Genomic DNA, 15,007 nt, shown 5'->3' with positions numbered 1-15,007 from the left:
ATGCCTGGCTAATTTTCGTATTTTTAGTAGAGATGGGGTTTCGCCATGTTGGCCAGGCTAGTCTCAAACCCTGACCTCAGGTGATCCACCCACCTCGGCCTCCCAAAGTGCTGGGATTACAGGCATGAGCCACCGCGCCTGGTCTTCCACGTATTTTTAAATTAGCTTGACAATTTCTACCAAAAAAAAAGTCTTTTGGGGCTGGGTGTAGTGGTTGCTGGGTGTGGTGGTTCATGCCTGTAATCCCACCACTTTGAGAGGCCAAGGCAGGCAGATCGCTTAAGCCCAAGAGTTTGAGACCAGTCTGGGCAAAATGGCGAAACCCTGTCACTACAGAAAATACAAAAAATTAGCCAGGCATGGTAGCTCGTGCCTGTAGTCCCAGCTACCCAGGAGGCTGAGGTGGGAGGTCAAGGCTGCAGTGAGCCATGATCATGCCAGTGCACTCCAGCCTGGGCAAGAGAGTGAGACTCTGTCTCAAAAACACAGTCTGTTGGAATTTTTATTAGGATAGCCTTGAATTTGTAGATCCATTTGAAAATAATTAACATCTTAAATTTCCAATTTCTGGCAGGGCGCTGTGGCTCACACCTGTAATCCCAGCACTTTGGGAGGCCAAGGTGGGCAGATCATCAGGTCGGGAGTTCAAGACCAGCCTGACCAACATGGTGAAACCCTGTCTCTACTAAAAATACAAAAAAAAATAGCCAGGCATGGTGGCACAAGCCTGTAGTCCCAGCTACTCAGGAGGCTGAGGCGGGAGAATCGCTTGAACCTGGGAGGCAGAAGTTGCAGTAAGCCGAGATTGTGCCAGCCTAGGCAACAGAGTGAGGTTTCATCTCAAAAAAAAAATTCCGTTGTTGAGAGAGAATAGGAATTCCAGCTTTGGAGGAGTGGGGAGACCATCAAATCCTCTTTCCCAAAAAAAAATAACTATACTACTAAGCAGAGTATAGTTCCACAAATATTCTTCTGTAAAGAGACTCACAGTACATATTTGTCTTTGCAGGCCATATAGTCCCTGTTGCAATTTCTCAGTTCTACAGTTTTAACAGGAAAGCAGCTATATACAATATGTGAATGCTTGTGTTCCAATACAAATTTATTTGCAAAATCAGGAAAATGGCTTGAAATGGTTTAAGATCTAGTTTTCTGACTAGATCATGGTGTATAATCTTTTCCATATATATTTTTAATTTGGTTTGCTAATATTTGATCATTTTTATATCTCTCTTTATGAAGGATGCTGATCTACAGCTTTCTTTTCTTGTGATATATTTTTCTGGCTTTGTTACCAGGGTAGTACTAGCCTCTTAAAATGAGTTGGGAAGTATTCTCTGTTTTCTTAAAGAGTTTACAGAGATTTGATACATGTCACCAGTGAAGCCATCTGGGTCTGGTGTTTTCTTTCAGGGAAAATTTTTAATTATTAATTAGATTTGCTTACTTGTTATATAGCTCTATTCAGAATTTCTATTTTTCCTTGACTTTGTTTTGTAATTTGTGTGTTTCTATGAAATGAGCCATTTTGTCTTGAGTTGTCTAACTCGGGCATAAAGTTGTTTGTAATCTAATCCTTTAAATTTTGTGGGATCCATAGTGGTGTCCCCTCCATTATACATTTTGATAATTTGTGCCTGATCATCTTTTTTTCTTGGTCAGTCTACTTAGAAATTTATTTTGTTAGTCTTTACAAAGAACTAATTTTTAGTTTCATTGAAATTTTTAGTTTCATTGATTTTTGTCGACTGTTTTTTGTTTTCTGTGTCATTGATTATTATTTCTTTTTTCCTGCTTGCTTTTCATTTAATTTGTTCCTTTTTCTAGTTTAAGGTAGAAACTTCCATTATTAGTTGGAGACCTTATTTTCTTACATAGATGTTTAAAGCTAAAAATTTTTTATGTATTTTCATTCATTTCATTTTCTAATGTCCTTCATGATTTTTTTTCATTGACCCATGTGTATTGCTTTAATACATATTTGGGGATTTCCCATATCTCTTCCTATTCATTTCTAGTTTAATTCCATTGAGGTAGGAGATACATTGAATGACTCTTAATAAGTTTCCTGAGACTTTTTTAGTCACTTGCATATGGTCTATCCTGAGCGTTCCATGAGTGCTTGAAAAAAAACTTGTACCGTGCTCTTGTTAAGTAGGGTTTTATGAACATCAGTTAGGTCAAGTGGATTGATGGAGTAGTTCAAGTTTTCTGTATCTTTGCTGATTTTCTGTCTAGTTGTGCTAGATTCCTACTACTTTGTCTACATCCTTGCCAGAGCTTGGTATGGTCTTTTTATTTTTTGCTATCCTAGAGAGTATGTAGTTGACCCTTGTGACTTGCCATGCATTTAATGACTGCCCATGTTCATAGCAGCATTATTCATAATAGCAGAAAAACTTTTATCATATGCTTTTGTGCCTCAAGATCATATATCTTTCATTTTTAGTCTATTAATACGGTATAATATACTGTTTAATTTTTGAGTAATTGACTAGCCTTACATTCCTGGGATAAATCCTATTTGGTTATGATATAATATCCTTTTTACATACAGCTGAATTCAGTGTACTAAAATTTTGGTATTTTTGCATCTAAATCCATGAAATCCATGAGGGATATATTCTATAGCTTTGGTGTTATGATAATGTGGTATTATTTCTTCCTTAAATGTCTGGTAAAACTCAGCAGCGAAGCCATCTTGGTTTGCTTGGAGCCTTTTTTGTAGAAAGGTTTTCAAGTACAAATTCATCAAATGTTTACTGATATTTATTCTTGAGTGGGCTTTGTTGGTTTACATCTTTGAAGGAATTTAAATGTTGAATTTATTGGTATAAAAGTTATTCATAATATTCTTCTAATGGTTCCAGTATCTCTAGCGTTATTCCCTTTCATTCCTGACATTGGTATTTAATATTTAATATATTCTTGCTTTTTTTTTAATCAGTCTGGCTAAAAGTTTTCAGTTTTACCGATGTTTTCATATCTTGATTTTGTTGTTGTTTATGCATGTTCTTAGTTATCTGTTTCTACTCTTTATCCTTTCCATTTTTCTTGTGTTTAGTTTACCAGTTTAGGGTAGAAGCATATATAATTGAGACCTTTCTTTTCTAATAAAAGCTTTTAATGCTGTAAATTTTCTAAGCACTGTCTTGATGGCATCCCACACGTTTTGATATGCTGTGTTTTCAGTACTAGAGATTTTAAAGTTTTTCTTATGATGCCTTATTTAATCCATAGCTCACTAAATGTCAAATTCCAAGCATTTAGGTTTTTCTACAGATATGTTTGTTACTGACTTCTCTTTAAATCTCATTTTTGTCAGAGAGCATTCATTGTGTGACGTAATCCTCCTAAGTATAATCAGTCTTGTTTTATGTTCTAGATTAATGTTCTGTGTATACTTGAAAAGAATGCAGTTCTTGGGTAGACTGTTTCAGAAATGTCAAATTATTGATTCTGAGACAAAGGTTTTTATAATTATAGATTGTCTGCCAAATATCCCCTTGGAGGCAAACTCTCCCCCTCCCTTTTGAGAATCACTGATCCATAGTAGCCTTTTTGCTGGGACTAATTTAGCCTTGCTTCTGAGATGTGGCCCCTAGGTCTCTACTGAATTTCCTGCATATTTAATTAGATCTTTCTTTCCTCTATGGCCTCAAGGGATTTCACCCTAAGTATGCACGAATTTTTACTTTGTGTACCTCCTTAGTTTCCAGTAGTCTAACCTATACATTAAAGCTGCTTTAGCCTCCCCAAACTTCAATCTCTTTCTCCTCAACCCAGCAAGATTGCTAGACTCTGGGTTCCCTTGACCTGCTCTGCAGTATGATGATTACTTTCAAGCAAAAAGGCTTAGAATTAAGATTTCTTGCTCCTAGGCTAGGTATGGCTTACCATATTTGTTTCTGTTTTCCTAGGGATCATAATCATGTATTGCTTGTTGTCCAGTTTTCCAGTAGGAGGGGAATGCCAGGCTGTACTTACTTCCTGCAGCCAAAAGAGGATGTAATGTTAGTGATTTCAATACTAAAACATTAAACAAAAAATTTGAGATGGATGAAATTATTTTATATGCATATTGAATTGGGCTTCACCATAGTTATTTATTTTTAGAATTAGGACTAACCAGCAGGGAAAAAAACTATAAGCAATCACTGTTTTACAATTTTGCAATAATTAGATTTTCTATAGTATAGTAATGTGTAAAATTAACCCATTGTTAACATAGAATGCCCTTATCACTCCTGAGTATCACTCCTGATTAAGCAGTCTTCATTTCATGTTAATACTGATATCTTAGAAGTGTCAAGTAATGCTTTATGGAATCAAACATTTTCATACATAGTCATTAGTCTAATTCTAATCATAAAGAGCAGGAAAGATGCTCAAGGAGGTTGTATTCAAGTTCACATGGCAAGTAAGAAATAAGACCTCTTGGCTGGGCACGGTGACTTAACGCCTGAAATCCCAGCACTTTGGGAGACCGAGGCAGGTGGAATTGCTTGAACCTGGGAGGTGGAAGTTACAGTGAGCCGAGATCACACCACTGCACTCCATTCTAGGCCACACAGCGAGACTCTGTCTTGGGCAAAACAAAAAAAAAACAAATTAAGACTTCTCAAAGCTCCTAAATCCATAGCTTTTCCTTTATACCAGCATCTTCTAAAAATGTCAGCAGCAGTGAAGTTTCAATTTGGGAAATAATGCATTCCCCCTCTCTGGAGAGTGCATGGTAGTATCTCCAAGAAGTACTGAAATTCAGAAGTCTGCCTAATATGTATTAAACATTTAGCTTTTCTCAAACTTTGACCACCAAATCCTTTTTCTCCCTCTAACCATAGTTAACGCAGAATCAGTGTTCCCAGGAGCACACTGTGAAAAATGTGGCACTCTACAAAAGTCCTAATCTCCACAGGATTCAGTGAAACCATGATTAACCCTCTGTTCCTTGTCCTTATTAGTACCATTTTTTGAAGAGTAATGTAATGTACCCCCCCAAAATTTTTATACCAGTTTCACTAACCAGAATCCATGTACCTAAGGAAGGACAGATATCTGCTCCCTATTAAGACATATCTAGTAGCTACATTAAAACAAAATGTATTGCATGGCGATTTTAAAGTTATAATTAACTGGTGATATCACAGATACTCTAAGATGTAATTGCTGGAATAAACACTGTTGTTGAAGCCTTCTATCTATCTCAATACCAGAATTAAACTCAAGTGCAGAATGGCAGACAAAGTTAACTAAAAATCACTGTATTATTTCATCTGGTCTTCCAGATAGCTTTGTGAGCTAAGGAGGAAGGTACCATCACCAGTTCCATTTTATAGATGAGAAATCAAGTGATTTACTCAAGGTTAAGTCCTCCAATTCTTTGTTATCCTGCATTTTCTCTTGGCTGTAGTTTAATAATCCTGAGAAAATGCTTATATTTTAGGGTGCATTAAGAGTACACAGACAGTGTTAAGTGCCCGTCTTGCATGTATGAAAAGTTACAGCAAGAAATTTGACTGGAAACGGTGGCTCACGCTTGTAATCCTAGCACTTTGGGAGGCTTAGGCAGGAGGACTGCTTGAGCCCAGGAGTTTAAGACCAGCCTGGGCAGCATAGGGAGATCCTGTCTCTACAAAAAAATTTAGCCAGACCTGGTGGCTTGTGCCTACAGTCCTAGCTACTCAGGAGGCTAAGGTGGGAGGATTACTTGAGCAAATGAGGTCAAGGCTCCAATGAGCTATGATTATGCCACTGCACTCCAGCCTGGGTAACACATTGAGACCCTATCTCAAAAAAAAAAGAAAAGAAAAAGAAAATCCTTTAATTGACTTCATCTTAACCTTTTAGTTCCTAAGGACGGTCTGAAGAGCCAAGAGCTATTTGATGAAATTAGAATGACCTACATCAAAGAGCTAGGAAAAGCCATTGTCAAGAGGGAAGGAAACTCCAGCCAGAACTGGCAGCGGTTTTATCAACTGACAAAACTCTTGGATTCTATGCATGAAGTAAGTGTCGAACATGAAGCCAAATATAAGAATTTTCTGGGATAAAATGTTTTAATTAGTGCATATAATTATATACCAACAGCACCCCCACTCCATCCCCAGTTTGTGGATGTTGGTGATAGCTTCAGTTCAACTTATGAACTTCAGTTTTGTAGACATTTTTCCTAAGACCAATTATGAAATATCCTTTCATCTTATAAAAATCACGATGTTATTATAGAATTGAATAACACTTTTTAAAAAGTATGATTAATCCATTAAATTAGAATAATGTACCCTTTATATAGGTACCACAGCGGTTCGTGAAATAATTCCATATAATTCTACATACAATCAAAGAAACTTGTATGGAAGTGCTTATTTTTCACCTGGGGAATTTCAGTGAGATTGGTATATTCTAGGCCAGATAATTCTTTCAAAATAGAGGACAACAAACATGAGCTGTTCCCACTGACCAATTTTGAAGCCTAATCATTACTATATCTTCTCTTGCAGGTGGTTGAAAATCTTCTTAACTATTGCTTCCAAACATTTTTGGATAAGACCATGAGTATTGAATTCCCAGAGATGTTAGCTGAAATCATCACCAATCAGATACCAAAATATTCAAATGGAAATATCAAAAAACTTCTGTTTCATCAAAAGTGACTGCCTTAATAAGAATGGTTGCCTTAAAGAAAGTCGAATTAATAGCTTTTATTGTATAAACTATCAGTTTGTCCTGTAGAGGTTGTTTTATTTTTTATTGTTTTCGTCTGTTGTTTTGTTTTAAATACGCACTACATGTGGTTTATAGAGGGCCAAGACTTGGCAACAGAAGCAATTGAGTCATCACTTTTCAGTGATGGGAGAGTAAACAGTGAAATTTCATTAGTTAGTATATCCCAGAAATTAGAAACCTTAACATGTGGACGTAATCTCCATAGTCAAAGAAGGATGGCACCTAAACCACCAGTGCCCAAAGTCTGTGTGATGAACTTTCTGCTCATACTTTTTCACAGTTGGCTGGATGAAATTTTCTAGACTTTCTGTTGGTGTATTCCCCCCCTGTATAGTTAAGATAGCATTTTTGATTTATGCATGGAAACCTGAAAAAAAGTTTACAAGTGTATATCAGAAAAGGGAAGTTGTGCCTTTTATAGCTATTACTGTCTGGTTTTAACAATTTCCTTTATATTTAGTGAACTACGCTTGCTCATTTTTTCTTACATAATTTTTTATTCAAGTTATTGTACAGCTGTTTAAGATGGGCAGCTAGTTCGTAGCTTTCCCAAATAAACTCTAAACATTAATCTTCTGTGTGAAAATGGGTTGGTGCTTCTAACCTGATGGCACTTAGCTATCAGAAGACCACAAAATTGACTCAAATCTCCAGTATTCTTGTCAAAAAAAAGCTCATATTTTGTATATATCTGCTTCAGTGGAGAATTATATAGGTTGTGCAAATTCACCGTCCTAACTGGTATAGAGCACCTAGTCCAGGGACCTGCTGGGTAAACTGTGGATGATGGTTGCAAAAGACTGATTTAAAAATCACTACCAAGAGGCCCTGTCTGTACCTAATGCCCTATTTTTGCAAAGGCTATATGGCAAGAAAGCTGGTAAACTATTTGTCTTTCAGGACCTTTTGAAGTAGTTTGTATAACTTCTTAAAAGTTGTGATTCCAGATAACCAGCTGTAACACAGCTGAGAGAATTTTAATCAGAGCAAGTAATTCCTCTCACTAAAATTTACCCAAAAACTAAATCTCTAATATGGCAAAAATGGCTAGACACCCATTTTCACATTCCCATCTGTCACCAATTGGTTAATCTTTCCTGATGGTACAGGAAAGCTCAGCTACTGATTTTTGTGATTTAGAACCGTATGTCAGACATCCATGTTTGTAAAACTACACATCCCTAATGTGTGCCATAGAGTTTAACACAAGTCCTGTGAATTTCTTCACTGTTGAAAATCATTTTAAACAAAATAGAAGCTGTAGTAGCCCTTTCTGTGTGCACCTTACCAACTTTCTGTAAACTCAAAACTTAACATATTTACTAAGCCACAAGAAATTTGATTTCTATTCAAGGTGGCCAAATTATTTGTGTAATAGAAAACTGAAAATCTAATATTAAAAATATGGAACTTCTAATATATTTTTATATTTAGTTATAGTTTCAGATATATATCATATTGGTATTCACTAATCTGGGAAGGGAAGGGCTACTGCAGCTTTACATGCAATTTATTAAAATGATTGTAAAATAGCTTGTATAGTGTAAAATAAGAATGATTTTTAGATGAGATTGTTTTATCATGACATGTTATATATTTTTTGTAGGGGTCAAAGAAATGCTGATGGATAACCTATATGATTTATAGTTTGTACATGCATTCATACAGGCAGCGATGGTCTCAGAAACCAAACAATTTGCTCTAGGGGAAGAGGGAGATGGAGACTGGTCCTGTGTGCAGTGAAGGTTGCTAAGGCTCTGACCCAGTGAGATTACAGAGGAAGTTACCCTCTGCCTCCCATTCTGACCACCCTTCTCATTCCAACAGTGAGTCTGTCCGCGCAGGTTTAGTTTACTCAATCTCCCCTTGCACTAAAGTATGTAAACAGGAGACAGGAAAGTGGTGCTTACATACTTAAAGGCACCATCTAATAGCGGGTTACTTTCATATACAGCCCTCCCCCAGCAGTTGAATGACAACAGAAGTTTGGCAATAGTTTGCATAGAGGTACCAGCAATATGTAAATAGTGCAGCATCTCATAGGTTGCCAATAATACACTAATTCCTTTCTATCCTACAACAAAAGTTTATTTCCAAATAAAATGAGGACATGTTTTTGTTTTCTTTGAATGCTTTTTGAATGTTATTTGTTATTTTCAGTATTTTGGAGAAATTATTTAATAAAAAACAATCATTTGCTTTTTGAATGCTCTCTAAAAGGGAATGTAATATTTTAAGATGGTTTGTAACCCAGCTGGATAAATTTTTGGTGCCTAAGAAAACTGCTTGAATATTTTTATCAATGACAGTGTTAAGTTTCAAAAAGAGCTTCTACAATGTAGATTATCGTTCATTTATAGAACGTTATGTGGTTAAAACCAGAAAGCACATCTCACATATTAATCTGATTTTCGTCCCAACAATCTTGGCGCTCAAAAAATAGAACTCAATGAAAAAAAGATTATGTGTACTTTGCTGTCAACAATAAGTCAACTGATATTCATCAACAACTATAGGAGGCTTTTCATTAAATGGGAAAAGAAGCTGTGCCCTTTTAGAATACGTGGGGGAAAAGAAAGTCATCTTAATTATGTTTAATTAGGGACTTAAGTGCTATATGGTGGTGCTGTTTGAAAGCAGCTTTATTTCCTATGTATGTGTTATCTGGTTATCCCAACCCAAACTATTGAAGTTTATAGTGACTTCAGTGAGAGTTGGTTACTCACAACAAATTCTGAAAAGTATTTTTAATTACTGGTGTAAAAAAGTGACCTCCTCAGTGTTTGTAGGCATTCTGTGGGATACTATACAGGCAGAACTGAGGCACTTAGGACCTAACACTTTTGGGGTATATATACCCAAATGCCTAAAACTGTGGGAGGAAACCTTGGCCATCCCAAAAGGAAAAGTAGCATGATTTGTGTCTATGAAGTGCTGGATAATTAGCATGGGATGAGCTCTGGGTATGCCCATGAAGGAAAGCCACGCTCCCTTGAGAATTCAGAGGCTAGGGAGCAATTCCAGTTTCACCTAAGTCTCATAATTTTAGTTCCCTTTTAAAAACCCTAAAAACTACACCACCATGGAATTAAAAATATTGTTATACAATACATTGATGTGTCAAACTTCCAGAACCATGGCAGCCTTCAGTGAGATTTCCATCTTGGCTGGTCACTCCCTGACTGTAGCTGTAGGTGAATGTGTTCTTTTATGTGCCTGGTTTTAGTGTCAGAAGGGAAATAAAAGTGTAAGGAGGACACTTTAAGCCCTTTAGGGTGGAGTTTCATAATATCCCAGACTATTTTCAAGCAACCTGGTCCACCCAGGATTAGTGACCAGGTTTTCAGGAAAGGATTTGCTTCTCTCTAGAAAATGTCTGAAAGGATTCTATTTTCTGATGAAAGGCTGTATGAAAATACCCTCCTCAAATAACTTGCTTAACTACATATAGATTCAAGTGTGTCAATATTCTATTTTGTATATTAAATGCTATATAATGGGGACAAATCTATATTATACTGTGTATGGCATTATTAAGAAGCTTTTTCATTATTTTTTATCACAGTAATTTTAAAATGTGTAAAAATTAAAACCAGTGACTCCTGTTTAAAAATAAAAGTTGTAGTTTTTTATTCATGCTGAATAATAATCTGTAGTTAAAACAAAAAAAAAAGTGTCTTTTTACCTAAGCAGTGAAATGTCAGACTGTAAAACCTTGTGTGGAAATGTTTAACTTTTATTTTTTCATTTAAATTTGCTGTTCTGGTATTACCAAACCACACATTTGTACCGAATTGGCAGTAAATGTTAGTTAGCCATTTACAGCAATGCCAAATATGGAGAAACATCATAATAAAAAAAAAAAATCTGCTTTTTCATTATGTGACTCCAGCATGCTTTTGTAGAACTTGTACAGTTCCGATTGTCCAATCTGATTTTTGTTCTACTAAAAGTAGAGTTACCCCCGCTTCAGGAACCCTAAGATAATATGGTGGGCATTTAAATGTCGGTATGGCAATGTTCACATGCTAATATGGCATAAATTCAAAATAAGCTTAGCCCTGGTGCCAAAGACCTGAAGATTATCCCATCCATGCCTCAAATGGTTGTGTGCCAATTACTGCAAAAGGTACTAAGGGAAGGAGAAACTCCTGAGGCTGCCTCAAATGTATGTCTTTATCACAAAATATTATATTTTATGTAAGCAAACATTATCTAGTCAAAATTCTTAGCTTATTTAAAAATCAACTCTTCAAGAAAAGGGAATAAACATTTAACATAAATATCATAGCAATATTGCACATAGAATAGAAAGGTGGGGCAGGGTAGTGGCAAGTCAGCTATTCTATACAATCCATTCAGTATTTTCCAGAACATTTGATTTTGAGGCCATATCCAGGAACTGGATGACCTAACAAACTTCTTTGAGTACTTTTTTTTTTTTTTCACAAGAGATCTCCATCACTAAGAAAAAAAGCATTGTGATTTAAAAGCCAAATTTGCCTTATCCATCATCATGTGCACCAAGTATTTGCTACCTGCCTACTATATAATATTGAAGATACAACATGAATAAGAAAAATACTATTGCTACCCTCAGTCACTTAGAGTATGTGATTGGAAAAGTGTGTAACAAACCTTTCCCAGTGTCTTCAGGTATAATGCAGAGATACCAGATACGGCATCAATATGTATACCCATTATGGCTCTACCATTCACTTTTAGTAGTAACCTTACATTTCTATAGAACACCTTCACACACATTTTTAACAAGCCTCACCAAATGAATGAATGACATGAAAATAACGAGGCAGATTATTCTCGTTTCCATTTTATAAGTAAACTCTATAAGAAAGTAAACAGGTTCAGAATTTAAGCAACTGATTCATAGCCCCTAGCTCCCATGTTATTGAAGTTTGAATGGAAAGCCTTTAATGAGGCCATTCATCTATCAGATGTCAAAGAGCATGTCTCTGTCCTATGGGCCTCTCAGGGAACTGGTTATGTTTTTCTGTTTTAAATTAATGCTTTACTGAGCACTTACTATGTGCCAGGCACAATGATCATTCAACATATTATCTCATTTTATCTTAGTACCCCTCTAAAGTACTACTGTAAAGCAGTGATATTATATCTTCATTATATTTATATCAGGAAACTGGCTTAAAGATTGAGTAACTTGCCTAGAGTCACAAAGCTCCAGAATCCATAGTTTTAACCACTTGAGAAATTATTAATATGCGCTAACTAGGGCGAATGAGCCCATATTGATCATTGTGTGTCTGGTCTTCTGACATGTCCTCGTTTAATCCGTTTTGCTACCATATCAATTTTGACTTAGAAATTTAACAATGATACATTAGTCCCTGTTTATCTATGGAGGGTATGTTCCAAGACTCCCAATGGATGCCTGAAACAGACAGTACTGAACTGTATACTTTTTCCTATATTACATATCTATGATAAAGTTAATTTACAAATTAGATGCAGCACGAAATTAACAATAACTCAGTTACAACAATATACTGTAATAAAAGTTACGTGAATGTGATCTCTCAAAAAATCATACTACACTGAGGGTAAATGAAACCACAGAAAGTGAAACTGCAGATAAGTGGGGGACGATTGTATTTCCTTCTCTTAAAAACGTGTCCTGTACCCTAGGGTGGTTGATGGTGGACAATAGTAGTTGCCCACAGATTACAGAATGCCCTCTGGTTTGTCTAATACACAACAGGGAGTCTGTCTCACTAATGCCCACTAATGCCCACAGGAAAATCAAACGTTTCTTCAAGTGATAAACAGCATATAGGATACAGTCAAACCAAGGAAGAAAGTTGTTTATAAATGAAAACCACAGTGCAAGTTAAAATTTGCTCCTAGTTTTGCAAGTAAAGAGCCAGACTTTGGGTGTAGAAAAAAAGTTGAAAATACAGAGACTTTTACACAAGGTGATTTTTTTTTTTTTTTTTTTTTTAGAATTTCAACTAATCTCTTTTAACTGAAAGTAAATCATTCTTAAGAGTATTGGTAACTTTATAGCACTTTCTTTCTGGTGAAATAACCCTGCCCTCCCTCTAGGCTTCCTGTTTCCTAGTTAAAATGAGGCAGTACTTTGTTAGGGAAATATTTTTACTTCACTTGGTTACAAACGTGTTGTCTCAGAACAAAAGAGTTTGTGCAGACCATATCAGACACTCAAAAAACTTTCTTCTCTACTCAAGAGACAATTTATATTCTGTTCACCTTATGTACCCTCACCAAAAATATTCAATAGGGTTATAATGTGTATATAATGTAAATAAGGCATACGTTTTTCTATTTTTGTTAAAAAGTTGCATTGTTTTAAAAGTACTATACATGGGGTTTTGCTAGAAATAAAAATCTAGGTCATCCAAAACCACTATAATTGTTCGCCAGGATTGCAAAGAATCAGGATAAAAATGAAACTCTTTCAATATACCAAGGGGGACGGTGTGCACAAAAACAAGCAAAGGCTCACAAAACATGAGAATACGTCACAAATACCTCCTGATCAATTTCAAGACCTACTATGTGGCAAGCATGCTAGATGAAGCAATTCAAAGACCATTAAGGCAATACTAAGACTCCAAGGAGAGGTTCCTGCCCTCAAGGAATTAAAGATGAAAGGCAAATGACTATGCAATTCTACCCCTATGTATCTACTCAGAAGAGATGAAAACGTGTCCACACAATGACTTGTATGCAAATGTTCATAGCAGCATTATTCTTAACAGCCAAAAAGTGGAAACAATTCAAATATCCATCAACCAATGTACAGATAAATGAAATGTGGCATCCAGTGGAGAACTACCCAGTCATTAGAAGTGAGATACTGCTGGCTGGGCGCGCTGGTTCATATCTGTACTCCTAGCACTTCGGAGTGGATCACTTGAGGTCAGAAGTTCGATACCAGCCTGGCCAACATGGTGAAACCCTGTCTCTACGAAAAAATACAAAAAATTGTCTGGGCACAGTGGCTCACACCTGTAATCCCAGCACTTTGGGAGGCCAAGGTGGACAGATCACCTGAGGTTGGGAGCTCGAGACCAGCCCGACCAACATGGAGAAACCCTGTCTCTACTAAAAATACAAAATTAGTCGGGCGTGGTGGCGCATGCCTGTAATCCCAGCTACTCAGGAGGCTGAAGCAGGAGAATTGCTTGAACCCAAGAGGCAGAGGTTGTGGTGAGCCGAAATAGCATCACTGCACTCCAGCCAGGGCAAAAAGAGCAAAACATTGTCTCATATATATATATATTAGCTGGGCGTGGTAGCACGCCTGTAGTCCCAGCTACTTGGGAGAATGAGGTGGAAGAATTGCTTGAACCCGGGAGGTGGTGGTTGCAGTGGGCTAAGATCGTGTCACAGCACTCCAGCCTGTGGCAGCAGAGTGAGAGTTCATCTCTTTTTTTTAAAAAAAAAAAAAAAAAGGTGAGATATTGCTGCATGCTATAATATGGACGAACCTCAAAATCAGGCTAAAAGACTCCAGACACAAAGGGCCATATATTATTTCACTTATATGAACTGTCCAGAAAAGGCAAATCTATACAGAAAAAGAAAGCACGTCAGTGGTTTCCTATGGCTAGGGATAGCATTAGGGTTCAAGTGCAAATGGGCACATGAGGATACTTTTCGGGGTGACGGAAATGTTCTAACACTAGACTGTAGTAATGGTTGCACAATTCTGTAAATTTAATAAATGCTACACTTAAAATGGGTGGATTTTATATGGTATATAAATTAAATCTCAATAAATGTGTATTAAAATATATCTAGAAAGGCAGCCAAGCAAATGTGTAATTGCCATTCAGTTGTATCAAACGCAGGCACAAACTGCTTTGAATTCATTCAAACAAGTGCAGCTATTTTTTTTTGGAAAGCCTGTCAGAAGATGTCTTCATTGTGCTAGGTGTTACAGGATGAGCTGGAGTTCAGCAGCACAAAGCCTTGCTCGCTTAATATTAATGGATGCCCCTGTAATGTTTAATTAGTTTTATGTTCTGCCCATCCCCAGAGAAGGCAATCATGTGATCTCTTTAGATCACCTACATGACAAGTAAAAAAACTCACAGCACATACATGACTACTCACTTTAAATACAAAAACAATGTCTTATATGAATACTAAGTGTTAATAACTGTTAAGACCTTAGTGGTCTTACAACTTTGGAATAAACAAATGTGGGTTCAAGTCTTGCTTCTGTTATTTACTAAGTCTGTGATCTTGAGAAAATTCTATAACCGCTTTATAT

The 15,007-nt window shown here is 36.5% G+C and overlaps 1 protein-coding gene across 3 annotated transcripts in view; it reads left to right on the top strand.

Annotated features, from left to right (window-relative positions):
* The window catches only part of NR3C1 (nuclear receptor subfamily 3, group C, member 1 (glucocorticoid receptor)), a 150,816-nt gene extending 141,880 nt beyond the window's left edge, over window positions 1–8,936 (top strand). For all 3 annotated transcript variants that reach the window (XM_011939752.1, XM_011939753.1, XM_011939754.1), the window contains 2 exons: window positions 5,851–6,008; window positions 6,504–8,936. In XM_011939752.1, the coding sequence (XP_011795142.1) occupies window positions 5,851–6,008; window positions 6,504–6,656 (311 nt within the window). In that variant the 3' untranslated portion in view covers window positions 6,657–8,936. The remainder of the gene's footprint in view (window positions 1–5,850; window positions 6,009–6,503) is intronic.
* Window positions 8,937–15,007: the final 6,071 nt, after the last annotated feature.

This window comes from Colobus angolensis, unplaced genomic scaffold (genome assembly GCF_000951035.1).
Source record: "Colobus angolensis palliatus isolate OR3802 unplaced genomic scaffold, Cang.pa_1.0 Scaffold183, whole genome shotgun sequence".
In the NCBI taxonomy this organism is placed as follows: Eukaryota; Metazoa; Chordata; class Mammalia; order Primates; family Cercopithecidae; genus Colobus; species Colobus angolensis.
Note: the sequence above shows the minus strand (reverse complement) of the source record. Positions and strands in the feature narration are given on the sequence as shown.